A 23,604-nucleotide genomic window follows, 5' to 3' on the forward strand; every position below is an offset into this window, starting at 1 on the left:
CTCCACTGTAGAGCTTTGCAGCTCCTTCAGGGCTATCTTTGGTCTCTTTGTTGCCTAATGCCCTCCTTGCCTGGTCCGTGAGTTTTGGTGGGCGGCCCTCTCTTGGCAGGTTTGTTGTGGTGCCATATTCTTTCCATTTTTTAATAATGGATTTAATGGTGTTCCGTGGGATGTTCAAAGTTTCTGATATTTTTGTATAACCCAACCCTGATCTGTACTTCTCCACAACTTTGTCCCTGACCTGTTTGGAGAGCTCCTTGGTCTTCATGGTGCCGCTTGCTTGGTGGTGCCCCTTGCTTAGTGATGTTGCAGACTCTGGGGCCTTTCAGAACAGGTGTATATATACTGAGATCATGTGACAGATCATGTGACACTTAGATTGCACACAGGTGGACTTTATTTAACTAATTATGTGACTTCTGAAGGTAATTGGTTGCACCAGATCTTATTTAGGGGCTTCATAGCAAAGGGGGTGAATACATATGCACGGAACACTTTTCCGTTATTTATTTGTACGAATTTTTTAAAACAAGTTACTTTTTTTCATTTCACTTCACCAATTTGGTCTATTCTGTGTATGTCCATTACATGAAATCCAAATAAAAATCAATTTAAGTTACAGGTTGTAATGCAACAAAATAGGAAAAACACCAAGGGGGATGAATACTTTTGCAAGGCACTGTATGTATTTGACACATGAAACATCATCATATCAAAAATCATAAAATCATTCATAAGAATTGTGCAACAATACCGTTAGTGCAATCAATCAATTTTTCAATCAATTTTATTTTATATAGCCCTTCTTACATCAGCTAATATCTCGAAGTGCTGTACAGAAACCCAGCCTAAAACCCCAAACAGCTAGTAATGCAGGTGTAGAAGCACGGTGGCTAGGAAAAACTCCCTAGAAAGGCAAAACCTAGGAAGAAACCTAGAGAGGAACCAGGCTATGAGGGGTGGCCAGTCCTCACACTGCTAGTCTTGGACAGTGATTTACGCTTTTACAGCAGAGCTATACAATAATGTTTTGCTCCTTCTCCAACACATTTAAACCATGGTCAACTTTGTTAACAGAGAGATATAAACACTCAACAGTCCATATGTCATAATTTAGTCATTGGTATGTGCAGGCTGTTCCAAGGCCCCATCCACAGCTCCTCCTCCTCAGATAGTGTGTGGTCGCTGTGGGAAGTCAAAGTCTCTTTCGATGCCATGTTGTCCACGCACGACTCCTGCTCATTTACACAACAGTTACTCCTGCTGTTCCTGTCATGTAGGGCCTTGGCAATATTGTATTTGGACCCAATTCTGTCAAGGCGTATGATGCTGGACCCCAGGGACCCGCTGGAGGACCGATTGTTGAGGTTAATGTCAACGGTGGAGGTAATGCCCATAAGTGTACATATTCCATTTCCTGTTACCGGTTCCCCCATGCTGTTTAGAGGAAGCTTCTCCTGAGTCTCAGTCAGCATGTCCAGCTTTTTAAATGGTTTGCCCAGGCGGCCAGGGGAGCTCACCTTGAGGTTGTTGGTGTGCACGGGCCTCCTGGTCCGCACAATGGTCCCATTCTGAGAGAGGTAGACGTTCCCATTGATGTTGGAGTGGCTGTTGACATTAGACAGGCGGTTCCTCTGGGGTTCAGGAGCGCTGTCCTCTCCCGTGGAGCTGGTCTCATACTCCCTGTCCACCACCAGCTTGATCCGCTTCTTCCTCACCCCAGGCTGAGAACAAAAGATGGAAAGAAAGATGGAGAGCCAAAGATGAGATTAATGCACAGATAAAATAGTATTTACGTATATTAAAATATATCATGCATCCAAACAGGTCATATATATTTGTATGGCAATCAATGTACGTAAGTTATCTTAAAACTATGACAGTAACAGGATATGAAACACACAACTCTGTAAACATGATTTTACATTTTAGTCATTCTTATCCAGAGCGACTTACAGGAGCAATTAGTAATAAGTGCCTTGCTCAAGGGCACAGACTGATTTTTCACTTAGTCAGCTCGAGGATTCAAACCAGAGACCTTTGGCTACTGGCCAAACGCTCTTCACTGCTAGGCTACCTGCCGCTGGTAGGTCATAGCACTGTTACATTATGGTCATCATATGGCTATATGTAAATAGTCACAATGTGCAATTGGTTGAAGAAACATCTCGAATACAAACGAAATTCTAAGGTGCTAAAGTGTGGTTCAACACCATTGAAAAGAGAAAAATTCAAAGCAGACGAAAGAACAACCTATTCCACTTCCATGCAAGAAGTCTTTCCAAGAGGTAGAAAGAGGTAAAGAGAATGAAACACTGAGAATGAAGCACACAGTATTCTCTTCACACCCATGTGAGAGTTCACTCCAGCTAATCTTTCTTCACAGCTGACAAACGCGTTCCTCAGAAGACTGTGGAGTTCCCATCGGAATCATAAAAATCTCCTCTGTGGCTCCAAACTGGGAGCCAGCTTACCCCTGGCAACTGGCGTCAGACCCAGACGATTTCTCAGATGGTGTAATTGGTGTCCTTGTCCACCTCTGTGATGGGGGAGTGTCCTCCGAAGGTCTCCTCTGAGGCCTCCTTCATGGTGCTGCTAGAGTCTGAGCCGTAAGGGGTTCCGCGTAGGTACTGTGGCTTGGCCCTTCTCCAGCAAACGCTGGACCTCCTGGACACTGCTCCGTCACTCAGCTCCTCTGCAGACTTTTTTCTCTCATCGGTGGTGCTGCCTTCCTCTTCATATTTCTTCATCCTCCTCTTTGTTCTCCTCATCGATGGTGTCCTGTGAACTCTGGGTCAGGAAGGACTTGTGGCTGCCTCCAGTGGACCTGCAGCTGGTGGAGCTCCTCTCGCTTCCCGCCAGGTAGCTCTGGTCCGTCCGCTGGCTTTCCTCGGCCTCTCTGACCTCTGATCTAGAGAGCTGGCTCTGGCTGCCACTGCTGTACATGAGCGTCCCAACCCAGACCCTGACTCCCCTTAACTGCCCACCAACTGCCTCCGGCACTTGGTGATGATCTTATGGAAGAACCAGGCTGGGCAGCAGCACTTCTTGCGCTGCTACCACTGCCACTAAAACTACCACTGCCAGTAACATTACAACCATCACTAGCACTTCCACTGCCAGTAATGCTACCCTGCCACTGTCACTAGCACTCCACTGCCACTTCCGCTGATGCCAGAAGCACTGCTCCTCAAGCTGCCTTGTGTCCCTCCACTGGACCTTTCAGTAGAAGTGCCAGATGACTTCATGGAAGAATAGGCAATTCAGACTCTTCCTCAGAATCTTTATCAGTCACAGAGCCTTTTTCTGTACTGGATTCAGTTCCTTAGTTTTCAGTTCCTTACTCTTTCTCTGTCCCACTATCAGATTATTTCTCAGAATCAGAACCTTTCTCTGATCCTGATTCATTTTCTGGCCCAGATGTTTTCTCTGAGCCTGACTCTTTCTCTGAATCTGACTCTTTTTTTGTCGCCGATTCCTTTTCAGTGCCAGATTCCTTCTCTGTCTCATCACGCCCTGAGTCCACAGTGCTTTCATAGGTATCATCTTGGTCCAGATCTTTGTCCTCAGTGGAAAGAGGTGCTTCTCTCTGATTCCTCATAAGAACACTTCTCCTTCTCCATTCCACTCCTACAACTTGGACTTCTTCTCCTCATCGCTTGTGGCAGCTTGCAAGACATCGTCCTTCTCTTGCTACCTGTGGCAGAGCTTCGACTAATGCTGCCCTGCAACTTCCTCCTCACCTGCAGCCTGTTGCTCAGGTTGATGTGCTTCATCACCTTGCCCAGGCGGCTCCTGGCAGTGGATTTGGTGTCTATTGGACCATCACTGGCAGGTCCCCCCATCAGACTCTTCTGACTGTCGATGCGGCGGGCCAATATCAGTTTAGCGTAGTCCTTGTCCTTCTTGGTGCCAAACATCTTGAACATCTTGGCCTTCTTCCAGGTGGATCGGCCTGCTTCTCCGGCTGCAGCAGTCTGGTCTCCATTCTTACTGGCTTCTTCATGACGGACTTCAGCCTTGGCAGCCGAGGAGTGTTCACAAGGTTCCTCGCTCTCCGCAGGCTCTGCCTGCTCGATCTCATCCTCCTGGTGGTAGGTCTCTGAATCCCACCCTCTTGCCTCCTTGCCCTCTACCCCTTGCTTATATGCGCAAATATTGTTATAATAACCATCATATCGAAGTAAACTTGGAGTCAATCAATTATATTTTGACTTGGGAAAGCATGTTGTTTATTAGGCAATATTAATTAAGTTATGATGAACTTCATAGGGTAGTGAAAGTGCACGGTGATGAGCTTGATGCTCCTTTCCAATAAATATCAAGGGTCTTTTTCTGGTGACATGATGATCAATGCTTGGCTGCCGTTTGACAAATACAAATAATTTTGTCCATAATAATCTCATCATAGGTTATACTTGCACTGTATCTGCGAGCTGTTGGCGAGAGCGCACATGCCAATACCAGAGTGGGCACATTTGCTATATAATGCAATTTTGTTTGTGACAAAACCATCATTAGAGATGAAAATGCGATGGAAACACAATTAACTTGTCTATTTCATTTGGTACATGGAAATTTAACCGAAAGTTATTTTTATGTGCATTATGTCATGACACACAGCCTTTTATCTGCAACAAGTCAATTTGATGGAAACACATATTTTTTTTTATATTCAGATTTGTTTATATTCACATCAAAATCTGTTGCCAATTGGATGGAAACCTAGCTATTGATATATTGTATTGATAATCAAAATAAAATTGTTGATCTTATCAAATTGTTGATACATATAGTAAAATAAGTACCTCAGACCCATGGGGGCTATAGTAGTCATCCTCTATAATCAGCTCTCCATGCTCATCGTACATGGGAGAGATCAGCTTCCTGTGACTGCCATACTGAGGAAGGTCATACCTGAGAGGAAAAACAAACGGCAAACGGGAAACAGATTAAGGGCTGTTTCTACCATAATTCCTTTCCAGCATTGTGAAATATATTTTGAGAGGTGACAGTAACTAACAACCTCTGCTCACAGCCCTAGGGATGTGAGACATTTGAAGCACTAGCTCTAACAATAAAACAATTGCATATGTACTGTGTTACATATGTAGATGTGCATAAAACATTCTTAAATTTGCACAATCAACCGTTCCCAAGTTGTCATGGTTATTTTGGTTTGACTTCTGCTCTACACCCCACATCCCTCTAACTTGTGAGATGACATGCATGAGAAAAGGGGTAAACACTGATCTGCTGCATAATTTAATATGTACAAATACATGAGATAGTGGGTGTGAAGAGAATACTGTGTATTCAGACCCCTTGACAAATTTTCACATTTTATTATGTTACAGCCTTAAATTGATAAAATAAAATAAAATCCTCAGCAATCTACACACATAATGACGAAGCGAAAACAGTTTTATTTTTGTATTTTAGCAAATGTATTACAAATAAAAAAGTATTCAGACCCTTTGCTATGAGACTCAAAATTGAACTCAGGTCCATCCTGTTTCAATTGATCATCCTTTAAATGTTTCTAGAACTTCATTGGAGTCCACCTGTGGTAATTTCAATTGATTGGACATGATTATGAGGTCAAAGGAATTGTCCATAGAGCTCCGAGACAGGATGGTGTGGAGGCACAGATTTGGGGAAGGGTACCAAAACATTTCTGCTGCATTGAAGGTCCCCAAGAACACAGTGGCCTCCATCATTCTTAAATGGAAGAAGTTTGGAACCACCAAGACTCTTCCTAGAGCTGGCTGCCAGGCCAAACTGAGCAATCGGGGGAGAAGGACCTTGGTCAGGGAGGTGACCAAGAACCCGACAGTCACTCTGACAGAGCTCTAGATTTCCTCTGTGGAGATGGGAAAAACTTCCACAAGGGCAACCGTCTCTGCAGCACTCCACCAATCAGGCCTTTATTGTAGAGTGGCCAGATGGAAGCCTCTCCTCAGTAAAAGGCACATGACAGCCCTCTTGGAGTTTGCCAAAAGGCAGCTAAATACTCTCAGATCATGAGAAACAAGATTCTCTGGTCTGATGAAACCAAGATTGAACTCAACAGAACTCCATTGAAGTTCTGTTTTTTATTGTAATACATTTGCAAAAATTGATAAAAAAAGTTTTTGCTTTGTCATTATGGGGTATTGTGTGTAGATTGATGAGGTGGAAAAAACAATTTAATCAATTTTAGAATAAAGCTGTAACTTAACAAAATGTGAAAAAGTCAAGGGATCTGAATACTTTCCGAAGGCACTGTACCTGGGAGTAAAGGCTAAACTCTGCCCACATTACAGCTGTGAGCGATGCACAATTAAAAGGCCCATATCATAGTCTCCATTAGCCCCACATTGAATCTGTAAATGAGGTGCAATATGGGGCCGGTATCAATCAGCATCATACCAACATTTGTGTCAGATCTGAAATAGTGTGCCAAAACAGATTTGTGGTCCTATCTGTAACCCACTTGGCATGGGTGCCAAAATCCAGCTGCATTAAACCAGTGACTTTGTGGAAACTGATGGAAGCAGGTCATTGGGAAATCTGCATTAGAAACACCTTCTGGAGACGTGAAGTCGCTGGGTCGCCGCTGAAGACCGACAGCTAGTGATCGCTGGATTAAGTTGCTCCCTGCTCTTTAAATAGAAACGGATCAAAGGCAGTCTGGGGTTATTGTAATAGCAACCTCAGCAGCAGCAGCAGCAGCAGCTTTAATAAGGACCTGCTGTCCCACAGAGTCGACCAGTCTTCACAACACAATTACTGTCAGACTCAACGGAAGGGCTTCGTCATACAAACACACTAAGCATCCGGTGTGGCAATTAGAATTTGCATGGATGATGAGAGGGTATGTCACAGAGTTGATGAGGCCTACGTGATCATGCAATTAAAATACGTTGAGTAGTCGATGATCCACTTCACACAATTCACTAAGGTTTGATTCACTTAGGGGATTAGCATCACCTCCAAGTAGCTTAACTCCCCTCAATGCATAACATTAGGTTAACATCTGTTTGTATTGCTGTAGATTCCAGCATTTTCCTCTAGACCATATAGGCGATTTGCAGTGTACCATGCAAGCCAAAGTACCCTCTCCTCTCTTCCCTACTGGAGGAGACCGTTACCAGGCTCTCAGGTGCCATGCTCCACTCAAGGCTGAGTAATACATTACATTTGGTGGGAGTGGAAAGGGTAAACAAAGGCATGATCTGCATAACTGGAGGGGTACTAATGCAATATGTTATACTTAACCCATCATTTAGAATTTTCCCACATTACTCTCCAACCCAAAGGATCACTCAGTGTGTGTGTGTGTGTGTGTGTGTGTGTGTGTGTGTGTGTGTGTCGGAGGCTTGTGTAATGTAAGTTCAAGATAAATCCGAAAATGTGTCTTAATGGGATAACTTTAAACTTTAAATTAACCAGTGGAGATCAATTAAATTCCCTGGATCAGAGCGAGACTGATGAGGGATGGGAAAATCATCTGAGTTTTTACTCACCCCTGGTCGTGATTATAGTTGTCATCCCTGTAGTAGTCTTGGCCTGGATCGATGCCTGACTCCATGGACAGCTCCTGAATTTCAGAAGAAGTACATAGAGATAAAATTAGTACAGAGAAACAAAAGAGAAACCATTGAAACCCAGCACAGTACATTACAGAACAGCATAGTGTGAGCAGAATTATCCTTGTGCTTTGAGAGAAGCAGTAAGGTTTCTACCTCAGGTCTCAGCATGGATGGCCTTAGCAGTTGCTGTTGCTGCCATAGATTAGTTGGAGAGGAAAGGATAAGGAGAAACAGAGACAGAATGTCCAGTTCATATTTATGGTATAGCAGGAGAAATAATTAAATGTGTTTAACCTTTTACTGCAGTGGGCTAAATCAGGGTCACACAGAGTGTTTCTTGGTAGTCTTAAACAAATCTACTTTGAAACAAAAGTATACACCGCACACACATAGTTATGAGCTTAAAAAAAAAAGAAGACACCTATACCTCAGATTTAGAGTTTAAATGTATTCAATTTTGAGTTTGCATCACAATATTACACTTTATATACATCACAGGAGACTGAAATATAACAAAACCGTTTGACATAGAAACACCGGAGTTTCTGATTTTTTATTTTGAATGAATTATGAAATTATGAAAAATATTAATACGATTCCACCCATGAGGCCACTAGGTAGTTTGACTGCAGAAAAGGGCTATGGCCATAGAGAGGAGAGTGGATTTGGAGGAGATAACGAACTATGGATAAACACAGTATAAGGAGGAGATGAGGTGATGAAGGAGAATACAGAGAAAAGGAAAGATTGAGAGGATGAACAGAGTAGACAGCCAAGATGAAAATAGACAAAAGCTTGAAAAAGGATAATAGAAATGGTGAGCGAACACATATAGTGTACTTTAGAAGAAAATGAGAGATCGATGACTGATAAAGCACACTCATAACTTTAGAGCTGATGTCAAATATAGAACATGAAAATCTGACACCTGACTGTACAGAGATGTCATGGCACCAACAGTTTTCAAACCAAATGTAAACTGTGTTAAAGTCAATGAAAACATGGCTTAATGGAGAACACGGGACCTCACGGTCCACCGGTGTACTACTATAGTGTGTCTTTGGGTCTGAGTAATGAGGACTCTCACTGGGAGGTATATCATCATCGCTGGGAGAGCGATAATGTTAAAATTATCTGCCAACTATCTCTCATCCCGTCTAAATCTCATTCAGTATTTTCCATCAAGTGAAAGGTAGATAAGAATGATGAAGAATAAAGCTGCCTCAAGCTCCCTTGAGCATGAAAAATGGGCTTGGCACACAATGCATAACATAAAAATACATCACAATAAAAATGCCTACCTGTCTGCTGTATCCTCGCCTGTAGGCCAAGAAAAAAAGAGGAAAGAAACAGTGCAAATTATGAGAACAATATGACATCAAAATTCAGATAAAACATATATTCTGCTGACCAGTTAAGTGATTTCAATATTACTTACTTTGCAATTTCCTGTATCAAGCCATCGGTTACATTTTTTATAAAAAAATGCATACAGAAACATTGTTGTTATCTATATATGTTCTTTCTTCCATTATAAAAAATACGTCTCGGCAGATCAAATGAAAAGTTGAATACATAATGAGGTGGTGGAGACAGAAACAGGAAATAACAACAAACTCTACACTTAACCATAACCTGCTACTTCTTTTTCTTCAGGAAACCCTACACTTAAGTTGACATATCTAAGCAATTTCCTTCCCAATGGCAATTGGGCAAATATTTTTATGGCACACTATTGTCTCTCGAATGTATTAGTTAGTACAACGTAAATCTATGTGAAAAAATTGAATTGTTATTGCATAAAGTTCAAACACATCCTTTGACTGTCGTTAGCTTTGTGGGTGTCACACCATATAACTAATATCAGAGTGACTTAGGCCAGGATTCAATCAGATCAGAGGTAACCTGCATTAGCCGACAAACGCATAGATTTTTATTGCTTTGTTTGGGTGGTTTTGGAGGTGTAGGCTAAATGCGCTAGAGCTGTCAAATCCACAAGCGGCTCCTGGTGTTACCCATCGCGGACATTGCCATTGGATGCACCGAGTCGCATTAAGAATGATGTTATCTACACCTCAATTAGGCTGATATAAATCCCTATTATTTTGTTGAATGATTTTACATTTGAGTGTCATTATTTCTATATAGCCTACACTTTCTCGTTCTGAACTTCTAAAGTGGGTGGGATATAAGGACGGTGTGGTTTCGTGACAATGACTACAAGAGCAGCCGCTCACCGATTTGACAGCTCTTACGCAGTTACACGTCCGACACCACCTAACCAAAAGTAATGGAAAGCTATGCGTTTGTTGGCTAACACAGTTTACTGCTGATCTGATTGAATCCTGGCCTTATTTTGAAGAATTTGAGTGGCTGGTTTGGAAAGCAGTATTGTACCCTTTTTTCAAAACGATTCTTCATGCTTTACTCAAATGCACCTCATACTAGGCAACAGTTAACAAAGAAACACAGATTTACCCCAGAAAAAAACGAACTCTGTCCCAGACATAGTGCATATAAAGTCAATGAAAACATGGCTTAATGGAGCACCCGGGACCTCACGGTCCACCGGTGTACTACTGTAGCGTGTCTTTGGGTCTGAGTAATGAGGACTCTCACTGGGAGGTCTATCATCATCACTGGGAGAGCGATGATGTGAGCTTCCTCTGGAAAGCAGTAATCTGTTATTATGGGGCTGGGACCAGGGACAGGTCATAGCCCATACAACCACACCTCCCAGTATGGGACTGGCTAGGTCGGAGTAGGGTTGATGAATGGCCTGCTGGGCTGGTGCAGTCTTTAGTAAGCACCAAGACAAATGGCCCTTTGGACAGATACTGAAGACAGTGAGCAGTAGGGGGGAGAGTGGGGATGCACAATCAGAAGAGTTGTCAACTCCATATAACTAATGAACACTTGAATACTAATGCATCCCGGATTAAACCAGGAAGAGGGAATTTCTTCCTATCTTAGATGCAATCAATTAACTGGGAGGTAATGGTTTATGATGACACAATAATTGCCATCAAAGGAACAAAAATAAACAAAAATCACATCTGTTAGAAATTACGGCTGTTTGGGCTGAAGAAAAAAGTCCACCTGAACCAGAAAACAGTATGTGAGCTGTGGGCCTTTTTGATAGAAGAGATTACCCCATGTGGTGAACACAGAATACACAATTAGCCAGACTTTGATCTGTTCTAGAATACCAGGGGAATGGCTATTTACAGTTGAAGGCGGAAGTTTACATATACCTTAGCCAAATACATTTAAACTCTGTTTTTCACAATTCCTGACATTTAATCTTAGTAGAAATTACCTGTCTTAGGTCAGTTAGGATCACCACTTTATTTTAAGAATGTGAAATGTCAGAATAATAGTAGAGAGAATAATTATTTTCAGCTTTTATTTATTTCATTACATTCCCAGTGGGTCAGAAGTTTACATACACTCAATTAGTATTTGGTAGCATTGTCTTTAAATTGTTTAACTTGGGTCAAACATTTACGGTAGCCTTCCACAAGCTTCCCACAATAAGTTGGGTGAATTTTGGCCCATTCCTCCTGACAGAGCTGGTGTAACTGAGTCAGGTTTGTAAGCCACCTTGCTCGCACACGCTTTTTCAGTTCTGCCCACACATTTTCTATATGATTGAGGTCAGGGCTTTGTGATGGCCACTCCAATACCTTGACTTTGTTGTCCTTAAGCCATTTTGCCACAACTTTGGAAGTATGCTTGGGGTCATTGTCCATTTGGAAGACCCATTTGCGACCAAGCTTTAACTTCCTGACTGATGTCTTGAGATGTTTCTTCAATATATCCACATACATTTTCCTTCCTCATGATGCCATCTATTTTGTGAAGTGCACCAGTCCCCCCTGCAGCAAAGCACCCCCACAGCATGATGCTGCCACCCCCGTGCTTCACGGTTGGGATGGTGTTCTTCGGCTTGCAAGCAACCCCCTTTTTCCTCCAATCATAACGATGGTCATTATGGCCAAACAGTTCTATTGTTGTTTTATCAGACCAGAGGACATTTCTCCAAAAAGTACAATATTTGTCCCCATGTGCAGTTGCAAACTGTAGTCTGGCATTCTTATGTCGGTTTTGGAGCAGTGGCTTCTTCCTTGCTGAGCGGCCTTTTATGTCGATATAGGACTCGTTTTACTTTGGATATAGATAATTTTGTACCTGTTTCCTCCAGCATCTTCTTGGATTGATTTGCACTTTTTGCACCAAAGTACGTTCATCTCAAGGAGACAGAACGAGTCTCCTTCCTGAGCGTTATGATGGCTGCGTGGTCCCATGGTGTTTATACTTGCGTACTATTGTTTGTACAGATGAATGTGGTACCTTCAGGCATTTGTAAATTGCTCCCAAGGATGAACCAGACTTGTGGAGGTTTATGATTTTTTTTCTGAGGTCTTGGCTGATTTCTTTGATTTTTCCATGATGTCAAGAAAAGAGGCACTGAGTTTGAAGGTAGGCCTTGACATAGATCCATAGGTACACCTCCAATTCACTCAAATGATGTCAGTTAACCTATCAGAAGCTTCTAAAGCCATAACATAATTTTCTGGAATTTTCCAAGCTGTTTAAAGGCACCATCAACTTAGTGTATGTAAACTTCTGACCCACTGGAATTGTGATACAGTGAATTATAAGTGAAATAATCTGTGCATGACACAAGTAATTTTTCCAACAATTGTTTACAGACAAAGTAGATGTCCTAACTGACTTGCCAAAACTATAGTTTGTTAACAAGAAATGTGTGGAGTGGTTGAATAACAAGTTTTAATGACTCCAACCGAAGTGTATGTAAACTTCCGACTTCAACTGTTACTGCTCTTGAGAGGGGGTGAGGGAGGGTTAGAGGTGAAACAGATATATGGAGTGGCAGAGAGGGAGAGGGAGAGCAGACAGAGAAAAAAAGAGCTACAGGAGCCTTGAGAAGAAGATTGATACTGATGGTAGTATGTCAGAGTGGGGTACACATGAACATTATGAGGGAAAGTGTCACGATCGTCGGATATAGAGGACCAAGGCGCAGCGTGGAATGTGACCATTGTTATTTATTAAATGATACACGAACAAAACAACAAATCAATACGTGACGTCCACAGGTGCAAAACACAAACCAACACGGAACAAGATCCCACAAACACTGTGGGAAAACCACCTGACTAAATATGGTTCCCAGTCAGAGACAACCAGCAACAGCTGATACTCGTTGCCTCTGATTGAGAACCACTCTGGCCAACATAGATATACAAAAACTAGACTAGACACAACGAGCACAAAACATAAACTCCACACACCCTGGCTCAACTTAAAAGAGTCCCTAGAGCCAGGGCATGACAGAAAGAAAGAAAGAAAGAAAGAAAGAAAGAAAGAAAGAAAGAAAGAAAGAAAGAAAGAAAGAAAGAAAGAAAGAAAGAAAGAAAGAAAGAAAGAAAGAAAGAAAGAAAGAAAGAAAGAAAGAAAGAAAGAAAGAAAGAGATAGAGAGACAGAGATAGAGAGGACAAGAAAGAAAGATTAAAGAGAAGAAAGAAGAAAGAGAGAGTTTGTGTAGGTGAGTGAGTTAAGAGTAGATGGTGACAGGTCTGAGGACAGCAGTGCCAGTGGTTGAGGATGAATTGGTTGACTAATTAGTCCCTTTCAGAGAGCTGTAATGCAGCTACTAGTCAATCATGCTGTGAGGATCTCTACAGACATGTCCCCTATGAGTTCACTTTCTCCATCCACAACATCATCATCAGCCTAATAATGAACCCACAGCTTCAACTACCACTTCCCAATGGCAAATATCTAGAGAAATATTTGAACTCTGTGTCACACTCTATTTCCTCCCCTCTTCAGAGCAGTTTGGAAAGTTTGTGTAATTCAATGTTGTTCTGGAAATGTTCCATTTTCCTGCACTCATAAACAAATAAAATGTTGTTGCGTGGTTTTGAAAGAAGTAAATTGGACTGCCTTTTTCTCATGAAACCATTTTCTTCAGGATGTATTGTATTGTCAGGGCGACGTGTATGCGTTGAGCGAAGTCAAGCGCAGGACACCGAGCTACTGGCAGACGAACTTTACTTGCACAGTAATCAAAATACAAACAAAACCTCCAAACAGGGAGGAAACAAAATACGCATACACCCGAACACTGCCGACCTCACGGAAAACAATCACACACAATAACCAATGAGAGACAGGGGGTTATAAAGGGAATAAATAACATAATGGGAAACAGGTGAAAACAATCAGGACAAACTAGACAAACACCGAAACATAGATCGGTGGCAGCTAGTACTCCGGGGACGACGAACGCCGAAGCCTGCCCGAGCAAGGAGGAGGGGCAGCCCCGGCTGATTCCATGACAGTACCCCTTCCTTGACGCGCAGCTCCAGCCGTGCGCCGACCCCGGCCTCGGGGACGGCCAGGAGGACGCGGAGCAGGACGAGTCGGATGACTCCGGTGGAAGCCCCTCAACATGGAGGGATCTAGGATGTCCCTCCTAGGGACCCAGCACCGTTCCTCCGGACCGTACCCGTCCCACTCCACAAGATACTGCAGGCCCCCCATCCGACGCCTCGAATCCAAGATGGAACGGACTGAGTACGCCGGGGCCCCCTCGATGTCCAACGGGGGCGGAGGAGCCTCTCGTATCTCACTCTCCTGGAGTGGACCAGCCACCACCGGCCTGAGGAGAGACACATGGAACGAGGGGTTAATGCGGTAATTAATGGGCAGTTGTAACCTATAGCATACCTCGTTCAATCTCCTCAGGACTTTAAATGGCCCCACAAACCGCCGACCCAGCTTCCAGCAGGGCAGGCGAAGGGGCAGGTTTCGGGTCGAGAGCCAGACGCGATCTCCCGGTGCATACACCGGAGCCTCACTGCGGTGGCGATCGGCGCTCGCCTTTTGCCGCCTGATAGCCCGCTGCAGATGGACATGCAGAGCGTTCCAGGTTTCTTCCGAGCGCCGAAACCACTCGTTCACCGCAGGGGCTTCGATCTGGCTCTGATGCCAAGGTGCCAGGACCGGCTGATAACCTAGCACACACTGGAAAGTCGTAAGGTTAGTGGAGGAGTGGCGGAGTGAGTTTTGGGCTATCTCTGCCCAGGGAATATATCCTGACCACTCCTCCTGCCGGTCCTGGCAATAGTACCTCAGAAACCTACCCACATCCTGGTTCACTCTCTCCACCAGGCCGTTACTCTCGGGGTGAAAACCTGAGGTAAGGCTAATCGAGACCCCCAGACGTTCCATAAATGCCCTCCAGACTCTAGAGGTGAACTGGGGACCCTGATCAGACACTATATCCTCAGGCACCCCGTAGTGCCGGAAGACGTGTGTGAACAGGGCGTCAGCAGTTTGTAGGGCAGTAGGGAGACCTGGCATAGGAATGAGATGGCAGGCCTTCGAAAACCGATCCACAACGACCAAGATCGTCGTGTTCCCCTGGGAGGGGGGAAGGTCCGTGACAAAATCCACTGATAGGTGAGACCACGGCCATTGTGGAACGGGTAGGGGTTGTAACTTCCCTCTGTGCAGGTGTCTAGGCACCTTACACTGGGCGCACACCGAGCAGGAGGAAACATAAACCCTCACGTCCTTAGCTAAAGTGGGCCACCAGTACTTCCCACTAAGGCAGTGCACTGTCCGACCAATGCCAGGATGACCAGAGGAGGGTGACATGTGAGCCCAATATATCAATCGATCGCGAACCTCAAGCGGCACGTACCTCCGACCCTCTGGACACTGTGGGGAGTAGGATCGGTACGTAACGCCAGCTCGATGTCCGCATCAACCTCTCACACCACCGGTGCCACCAGACAAGACTCCGGGAGTATGGGAGTGGGCTCAATGGACCTCTCCTCTGTGTCATATAGTCGGGACAGGGCGTCTGCCTTAGCGTTCTGTGACCCTGGTCTATAGGTGAGCTTAAATACAAATCGGGAGAGAAACATAGACCACCTTGCCGGGCGAGGGTTCAGCCTCCTCGCTGCCCGGATGTACTCCAGGTTACGATGGTCAGTCAGAATGAGAAAAGGGGTGTTTAGCCCCCTCAAGCCAATGCCTCCACACCTTCAGGGATTGAACCACAGCTAACAGCTCCCTGTCCCCCACGTCATTTAATTACGCTCCGCCGGACTGAGCTTCTTAGAATAGAAAGCACAGGGGCGGAGTTTTGGTGGCGTACCCGAGCGCTGAGACAACACAGTGCCGATCCCAGCCTCGGACGCATCCACCTCAACTTGGAACGCCAAAGAGGGATCCGGATGTGCCAGCACCGGAGCCGAGGTAAACAGGTCCTTCAGATGTCTAAACGCCCTGTCCGCCTAAGCCGACCACTGCAGACGCACCAGACCCCCCTTTAGCAGGGAGGTAATGGGAGCTGCTCCCTGTCCAAAGCCCCGGATAAACCTCCGGTAGTAATTGGCAAAACCCAAGAACCGCTGCACTTCTTTCACCGTGGTGGGAGTCTGCCAATTACGCACGGCAGAAACGCGGTCAATCTCCATCTCTACCCCTGACGCGGACAACCGATGTCCCAGGAAGGAGATGGACTCCTGGAAGAACAGACATTTCTCCGCCTTCGCATACAGGTCATGCTCTAACAGTCTACCAAGCACTCGACGCACCAGGGACACATGCTTGGCTCGTGTAGCGGAGTATATTTGAATGTCATCAATATACACCACTACACCCTGTCCATGCAAGCCCGGAAAATCTCATCCACAAATGATTGGAAGACTGAAGGAGCATTCATTAAACCATATGGCATGACGAGGTACTCATAGTGACCCGAGGTGGTACTGAATGCTGTCTTCCACTCATCTCCCTCCCTAATGCGCACCAGGTTGTACGCGCTCCTGAGATCAAATTTTGTGAAGAATTGCGCCCCGTGTAATGACTCCGTCATACTAGCAATCGGAGGGAGAGGATAGCTGTATTTGATTGTGATCTGATTGAGACCACAGTAATCAATACACGGGCGTAAACCCCCATCCTTCTTCTTCACAAAAAATTAACTCGAGGACGCAGGGGAAGTGGACGGCCGTATGTATTCCTGTCTCAGAGATTCGGTGACGTATGTCTCCATAGCCGCCGTCTCCTCCTGAGACAGAGGATACACATGACTACGCGGAAGCGCAGCACCTACTTGGAGGTCTATCGCACAATCCCCCTGTCGATGAGGTGGTAATTGAGTCGCCTTCTTTTTAAAGAAGGCAAGTGCCAAATCGGCATACTCAGGTGGAATGTGCATGGTGGGAACTTGGTTCTGGCTTTCCACCGTCGTTGCCCCTACGGAAACACCTACACACCGCCCGAAACACTGATCAGACCATCCCTTGAGAGCCCTCTGTTGCCATGAAATGTTGGGGTCATGAGATGTTAACCAGGGAAGCCCCAACACCACGGGAAACGCAGGAGAATCAATCAAATACAAACGTAGTATCTCCTCATGGCCCTCCTGCGTTTTCATCCTGAGAGGCGCTGTGACTTCCCTAATCAATCCTGACCCCAAAGAGCGGCTATCTAGGGCATGGATGGGGAAGGGCACATCAACAGGTACAATAGGAATCCCTAACTTATAGGTGAATTGGCGATCGATAAAATTCCCAGCTGCGCCTGAATCTACTAGCGCCTTATGCTGGGAGTGAGGAGGAACCTCGGGAAACACAACTTTAATACACATATGCGCAACAGAGAGCTCTGGGTGAGTTGGGTGCCTACTCACCTGGAATAACTCATCAGTGCGCTACCTACTGCCTCGATTCCTAGGAGACCCTCTCCAGCACCGACCAGCAGTGTGTCCGCTGCGGCCACAGTTGGTGCAGGGGACGGCCTCCCTCCTGGTCTCTCTCCTGGTCTCCCTAGCACCAGCACCTCCGAGCTCCATAGGGGTCGGCTCGGAAGTGCTGGGGGATGGAATGGACGGCCCTGAATACGAACGTCCGCGGGTAGCCAACAGGGTATCCAGGCGAATGGACATGTCTACCAGTTGGTCGAAGCTGAGGTTGGTGTCCCTGCAAGCCAATTCCCGACGCACGTCCTCCCTCAGGCTACATCTGTAGTGGTCGATGAGGGCAATCTCATTCCATCCCGCGTTGGCAGCCAGCGTCCGGAAGTCCAGCGCGAACTCCTGTATGCTCCTCCTCCCCTGTCTAAGGTGGAATAGACGCTCACCCGCCGCTTTACCCTCTGGTGGATGATCGAATACTGCCCTGAAGTGGCGGATGAACTCTGCATAGTTGACAGTAGCGGCGTCTATTCCCCCCCATTCGGCATTGGCCCACTCCAGCGCCTTGCCGGACAGACAGGAGATGAGGGCGGACACGCTCTCGTATCCCGAGGGCACCGGGTGGATGGTTGCTTGGTAGAGTTCAACCTGGAGCAGGAAACCCTGACACCCGGCCGCTGTGCCATCATAAGCCCTCGGGAGCGAGAGCCGAATCCCAATGGACCCCGGAGGTGAAGCAATGGGCATCGCCGATGGTGGTGGTATTGTTGGAGGAGGCGTAGGCAGACCCCCCTCTTTCCCATCGCTCAATAGTGCTCACCACCCGTTCCATGGCGGTGCCGAGAGCCTGGATCATGGCCGCTTGGTGTTCGACGCTTTCCACCATTGATCCAGCTGGCACCGCCGCTCCTGCTGACTCCATGAATGGTGTGTGATTCTGTCAGGGCGACGTGTATGCGGTGAGCGAAGTCAAGCGCAGGACACCGAGCTACTGGCAGACGAACTCTACTAGCACAGTAATCAAAATACAAACAAAACCTCCAAACAGGGAGGAAACAAAATACGCATACACCCGAACACTGCCGACCTCATGGAAAACAATCACACACAATAACCAATGAGAGACAGGGGGTTATAAAGGGAATAAATAACATAATGGGAAACAGGTGAAAACAATCAGGACAAACTAGACAAACACCGAAACATAGATCGGTGGCAGCTAGTACTCCGGGGACGACGAACGCCGAAGCCTGCCCGAGCAAGGAGGAGGGGCAGCTTCGGCTGATTCCGTGACATGAATAGATTGTATGGCTATTCTGATCGAATGTACTGTCCTCTGTGAAGAATAAGAGCTCTCCACTCACCAGGGTACTCATGGGGAATTAAAAACCATTAGGCTCACAATGTGAAGCTTCTGATTGAATACAATCAGGGGAGAGTGGGTTTAGAATACATTTGTTTGTATGAATGAGTCATAAAGGCTCTAAAGTAATCCATGCACATGGTCTATACACACCTTCACATAGACCTGGGTTCAATCCCTGTGAGCTCCCTTCCTTCTCCCATCTCTTCATCTATCTCTATTTCTAATCTGTCTGTCAAAAAAAGCATTGAACATAATAGACCACTCTCGTTAAAAAAATCTATTGTATGGGCGTACAACGTAAAAGGAGTATGTTTTATGCAGGTCCATTTCAACATATTGCTCAAGCCTTGAGAACTTTAATGGAATATTTCTGGCAGAACAGGGGGTGAAGATAGAGGATGGTTGGTGACACAGAAACGGCCAAGAGGTTATACATTTGGGAAAATGACAAGGTTTGATATTTAAACATTTTCCTCAGTTTAAGAGGTTCTGAAAACCTATGGGATCTTTCAACTTACTTAGGTCCCACTTGCTGTTAGTTGTGATTACACAATTATTATAAAAGTTTGTTAGGGGAATAAACTATTTTGTTGATGAAAACACGTACAAAAACATCAGACAGAGAATATCCAATACAACACAGCATGTTCATGACATTACTAAATAAATACAATTAATGAAATAGAGCTAAAGAGGGGAGAGGTCAGCCAGTCAGAAAGTGGTGGATTGGGATGGAAAGCGATTGCTTAGTTCCTCAATCACAGACTATGCGTTGGACTGGTTTGATTGGCTCGACTCCTGGACCTCTGAGGTCACATTATTAGTGCTTTGTTGGCTTGTTTCCAGCTCAGAGGAGTTAGTGTCTTTGGTTGAGTTTGGTAGGACCACAGGTTCTGTGCTGGTCAGGTTTGGCTGGTTTGGTTCCTCACAGGACCCAGATCTGCTTTGTCTCGGAGTACCTTCTGGTTCCTCTGTCTTTTTTTGTGGGGGCCGAATCGCGGCACCTTACGATTCTTGTCTACTTGACTGTAAAGGTTGGCAACGGACTTCTCGATGTCAGCGAGGTTCTTGAGGTTTTTCAGAATCCCCTTTAGCTCCTTCCTCTTCACTCCGTCCTCGGATTGGGGGGGAGTTGGGAGGGGAGGGGCATGGGAGGAGACAGGGTGGAGAGAGGAAAAGGGCGGCAGGGAGTATGGGACAAACTGAACAGTGTGGCGTGGCCATCAAAAAGCGGGAAAAAAAGGGGACGGAAGTGGTGGAGGGGCATGATTCCGGACAGAAGGGGGAAAGGGAGGGAAAGAGGGAGGGTGAGAATGATCAGGCTCGCTGGAGTGAGGTTTGAAGGGTGCAGGGGGAGGAGATGAGGGAGGAGGAGGAGGAGAAGGAGGGGGAGGACGAGAATGAGGCGATTGAGAAGGAGGAGGAGGTGGAGGAGAATGAGTAGAAGGAGGGGGAGCTGGCAGATTCTCAGGCAGGTCAGGGATGATCTCCACGGTGAACTCGCAGGGCTCAGCGGTGAAGTAGCTGGAGATGCTGGAGCTGAACTTCCTGAGGACAGGCTGGGTGGGCTTCTGAGCCAGGGGCGGGGAGCCTTCCCCCTGGGTGATGATGATGCGGGTGGGCACATCCTTCCCTATGGACATGGGGCTGAAGGGGCGGTCCATGATGGAGAACAGGGTCTCCGCACTCAGCTCCAGCATGTCAATGCTGTCCCGGTTCAACAGTAGTGGAAGGGAAGTCAGGGAGCCCCTGGAGTCACACCCTCCCCTGGGGGTTCTCTCCTGCATGGCCTGCTGTTCAAACTGCCTGGCCTGCTTTCTGACCGACAGCTTGCTCTCCTCTGTGCTGCGGCTGCTCTGGACGTCATAACCCACCATGCCATCCTGGCCCTTCATCCCCGCCTGGAGCAGCTGCAGCTCCCACTGGGCCGGGTCCAGCAGAGCCTGTATCTTCAGCGACTCATACGCCTCTGACCCTCCATAGAGACTGGTCGGGATGGTACAGGCCTTCCCAGACCCTCCAGAGGGGGAGGGAGAGAAAGAGCCCTCTCTCCCCGTCCCATAGGGGCTGCTGAGGTTCCCATCTTCTTCGTCGTAGAGTGGGTTGGTGGTGGTCATGGGGTAGTGGTCTGACAGAAAGGTGACGTTGCTCTTTGACTTGGGCAGGTTGTTGTGCAGTGATCCGTTGCTACGGAAGGAGATATCGCGACAGGCGAAGCGGTTAAGGCGGCTCTGGCGGTCGGCTCCCTCGATCATAGACTTTTTATCCCTGTCCCATTAGGAATGAAGATGGAGGGTGGAGAAAAGAAAGAGTTGAAACACAGGTGAAGGAAGGATGAAGGGTGAGGAAGCAGAGGAGAAGGGGTGAGGAGGGTGCTACAGACTGTTATTGCAGAATCCTTCACTCTTTTTGACTCATAGTATTATGATTATAGTAAGAAATAATATAAAATATGTGATTCAAACTCAAAGGTAATGCAGCAGGGTAGGACATATTTTCATTTTCTTCTGGTGGATACAGTATCAGAGTCATTTGATGAAAAATTTGTTTGAATTTAAAAGTTTTAGAACAGCAATTCAACTGCTGACAATATTTGGACAGGATATAAAGTCTCCACTCAAAACATCCCAAGTACATCTAATACAAAATCAAAAATCTAATCATATTTGATTTGAAGAAATCAAAGCACAGTCACAGAGGTATTTCCATTTTAGGGATGGTAGGATATAAGCTATAAGCATCTAAAGAAGCACCATACCTCTAAAGTTTACAAAGGGAGGATCACTTTTGGTGAAAGCAAAAATTACCCTGTTAAGCCTTACCTTTATAAAGTGTATTACCTAGCACCCCTGACATTACACCACTATTTTCAAATGCAAATTCTCTAACGATATATAGTACTTTAATAACATATCTCAGTTACTGTTATAAAAAAAATATTAAATCAATGAAAAATATTCAAGAACAGGTGTAGGAGACTAGCCGCTTTCTCAAAGCTGAGTTGTGTTTAAGCTCAAACACTCTTGTTTTGCTATTTGATCCTACATATGGACTAGGCATAGGCATTGGGTCTGTCCTCAAAATGTCTAAAGCTCAACATTACATACTCTAAAGACCAATGTCTGTTGTTAGTCCATTGTTGCTGGACTAAGGCCTTTTTAGTCAATAAATTATTTTGCTGTTTGAAAAATAGGCAATGTCCTAACACACACTATATCATCTGCACAAATAGGCATTACTCATGGGTACATGGTACCTGAAACAGGAAGTGAGGGGTTAGGAGGAAGCGTTCAAAGGTGACTTACATGTTGATGTCCCCCAGTTCCTCATAGAGATTGTCTGTTGGGGCACGTGGAGCGGCAGACTTGCCCTCTGGCAGAGCCTGCTGAATCCTGGCAGTTTTGGCACATTCCGCCTGTCTCCTGAAGTTCAAATAAAGTTGAATCAGTTTGAGTCCATCCACTGCACTTTGTTTCTATAACATTTCATCACTTGTTCCCCATGAAGGCTACATGTCTTTGGTGATTGAAGTGATTGAACATCAGTACAGTATGTGGCTAATTTCAACTTACTGAGATAAAAATAGTAGAGCCAATCTCTGATATAAAAAAGTAATTGTCTTTCCCAATTACTGAGGATTTTAGCCCATTTGAAGGGGATGACTTGAACTTGAATATTTGTACTTTTCTCCTCATTTTAATACAGTCATTCTGAGTCCCTGCTTAATCTTTAAAGGACTATTTAGTTATGAGGACCATATAGCATGTACGCTCAAGAGCATAAAAGAGAGATCACTAATTTCACATGGACAGTTACTTACTCTTTGAATCTGGTGGATGGTTTTCCAGGCAGTGCGGGAGACAGGGGAGCAGAGGGAAAAAGAAAACACATCAGAACCTCGATTATACAATTAGTTCATTCCTATTTTGTTAATACAACACAATGAGAAACATTAATTAAATTGGGAATTGTGAGACGCCGCAATGTTCCTGCAACTCCATAAAATGTTAATGTTTGGCGGTTGTTAAGGTTCCTTTTGAAAAACACACCGCTTTAGGTGAAACAATGTGCATTATTCATGGGATTCCTTCAAAGTTATTCAGATAACAGCCAGGCTTTGGATAAAACACCCTATCAAAGAGCTCAGCCTATTTCACAACTGAATATAATAATAAGAGTCTTAGTAACAAATTCTGCTCTATTTCTTAGCTCACAGTATTATGCAAAGCATCAGGCTCTCCAAGCTATGTCTGCAGGAACTCAATAAGCTTTTTCTTTTGTTATCAGCATGACTTATTCACACCAAAATGCAATTACCCCAGAAGAGTGAAACGAGAATGCATTGCATCAGAATATTCTCCCAGACATAATGTTTAATGTTCCTTACGCTCAACAAACTACAGTGCTAGCTTTGAAAGACAACCATTACCATACACACACGTTGCGTGTAGCTTGACAACAGCGGTTGTGCACTCACTGTTTGTAGGTGACCATGACGATGACGATGGCGGGGATGCAGCAGAGGATGATGATGATGGCGAGGGCAAGCAGCGCCCCCTCTGTGTAGCCCACGGCCTGGGCAGCCTTTTTCACGCTGGTCTCAATGTCGGGCGTGCGGATCTCCAGGATGCGTCCTCCCTGACCCAGGTAGGGCTGGAACTCCTTGTTGATGTCCACCAGCTTCCCGTCCAGAAACCTGCCGGACGGAACACAGTCAGTCAGACACAGAACACTGTAAAACCATGAAACGTGACACGTTTATAACCTAAACGTCAGTGTTTAAAATGTAAACATTAGGCATTTAGATTTGCCAATAAGTGTTCTCATCTTAAACACAGTCGTTTAGAATTCCAGATTAAACATCAGTCAGCTTTTTCCAGTCAGTTTCCAACCAGGAGAACACCTACAGTGAGGGAAAAAT

At 45.4% G+C, this 23,604-nt stretch overlaps 1 protein-coding gene across 1 annotated transcript in view; it reads right to left on the reverse strand.

Moving 5' to 3' along the window:
- Window positions 1-1,106: 1,106 nt before the first annotated feature.
- Window positions 1,107-23,604, reverse strand: part of LOC311129322 (protocadherin-15-like) — a gene marked incomplete at both ends in the record, with an annotated part of 432,090 nt that continues 409,592 nt past the window's right edge. The window contains 7 exons of the mRNA XM_084161599.1: window positions 1,107-1,724; window positions 4,809-4,917; window positions 7,509-7,582; window positions 7,728-7,766; window positions 8,876-8,894; window positions 21,989-22,105; window positions 23,161-23,379. Coding sequence (XP_084017725.1) covers window positions 1,107-1,724; window positions 4,809-4,917; window positions 7,509-7,582; window positions 7,728-7,766; window positions 8,876-8,894; window positions 21,989-22,105; window positions 23,161-23,379 — 1,195 coding nt within the window. The remainder of the gene's footprint in view (window positions 1,725-4,808; window positions 4,918-7,508; window positions 7,583-7,727; window positions 7,767-8,875; window positions 8,895-21,988; window positions 22,106-23,160; window positions 23,380-23,604) is intronic.

This window comes from Coregonus lavaretus, assembly GCF_964263955.1.
Source record: "Coregonus lavaretus genome assembly, chromosome: 1".
NCBI classification, from domain to species: Eukaryota; Metazoa; Chordata; class Actinopteri; order Salmoniformes; family Salmonidae; genus Coregonus; species Coregonus lavaretus.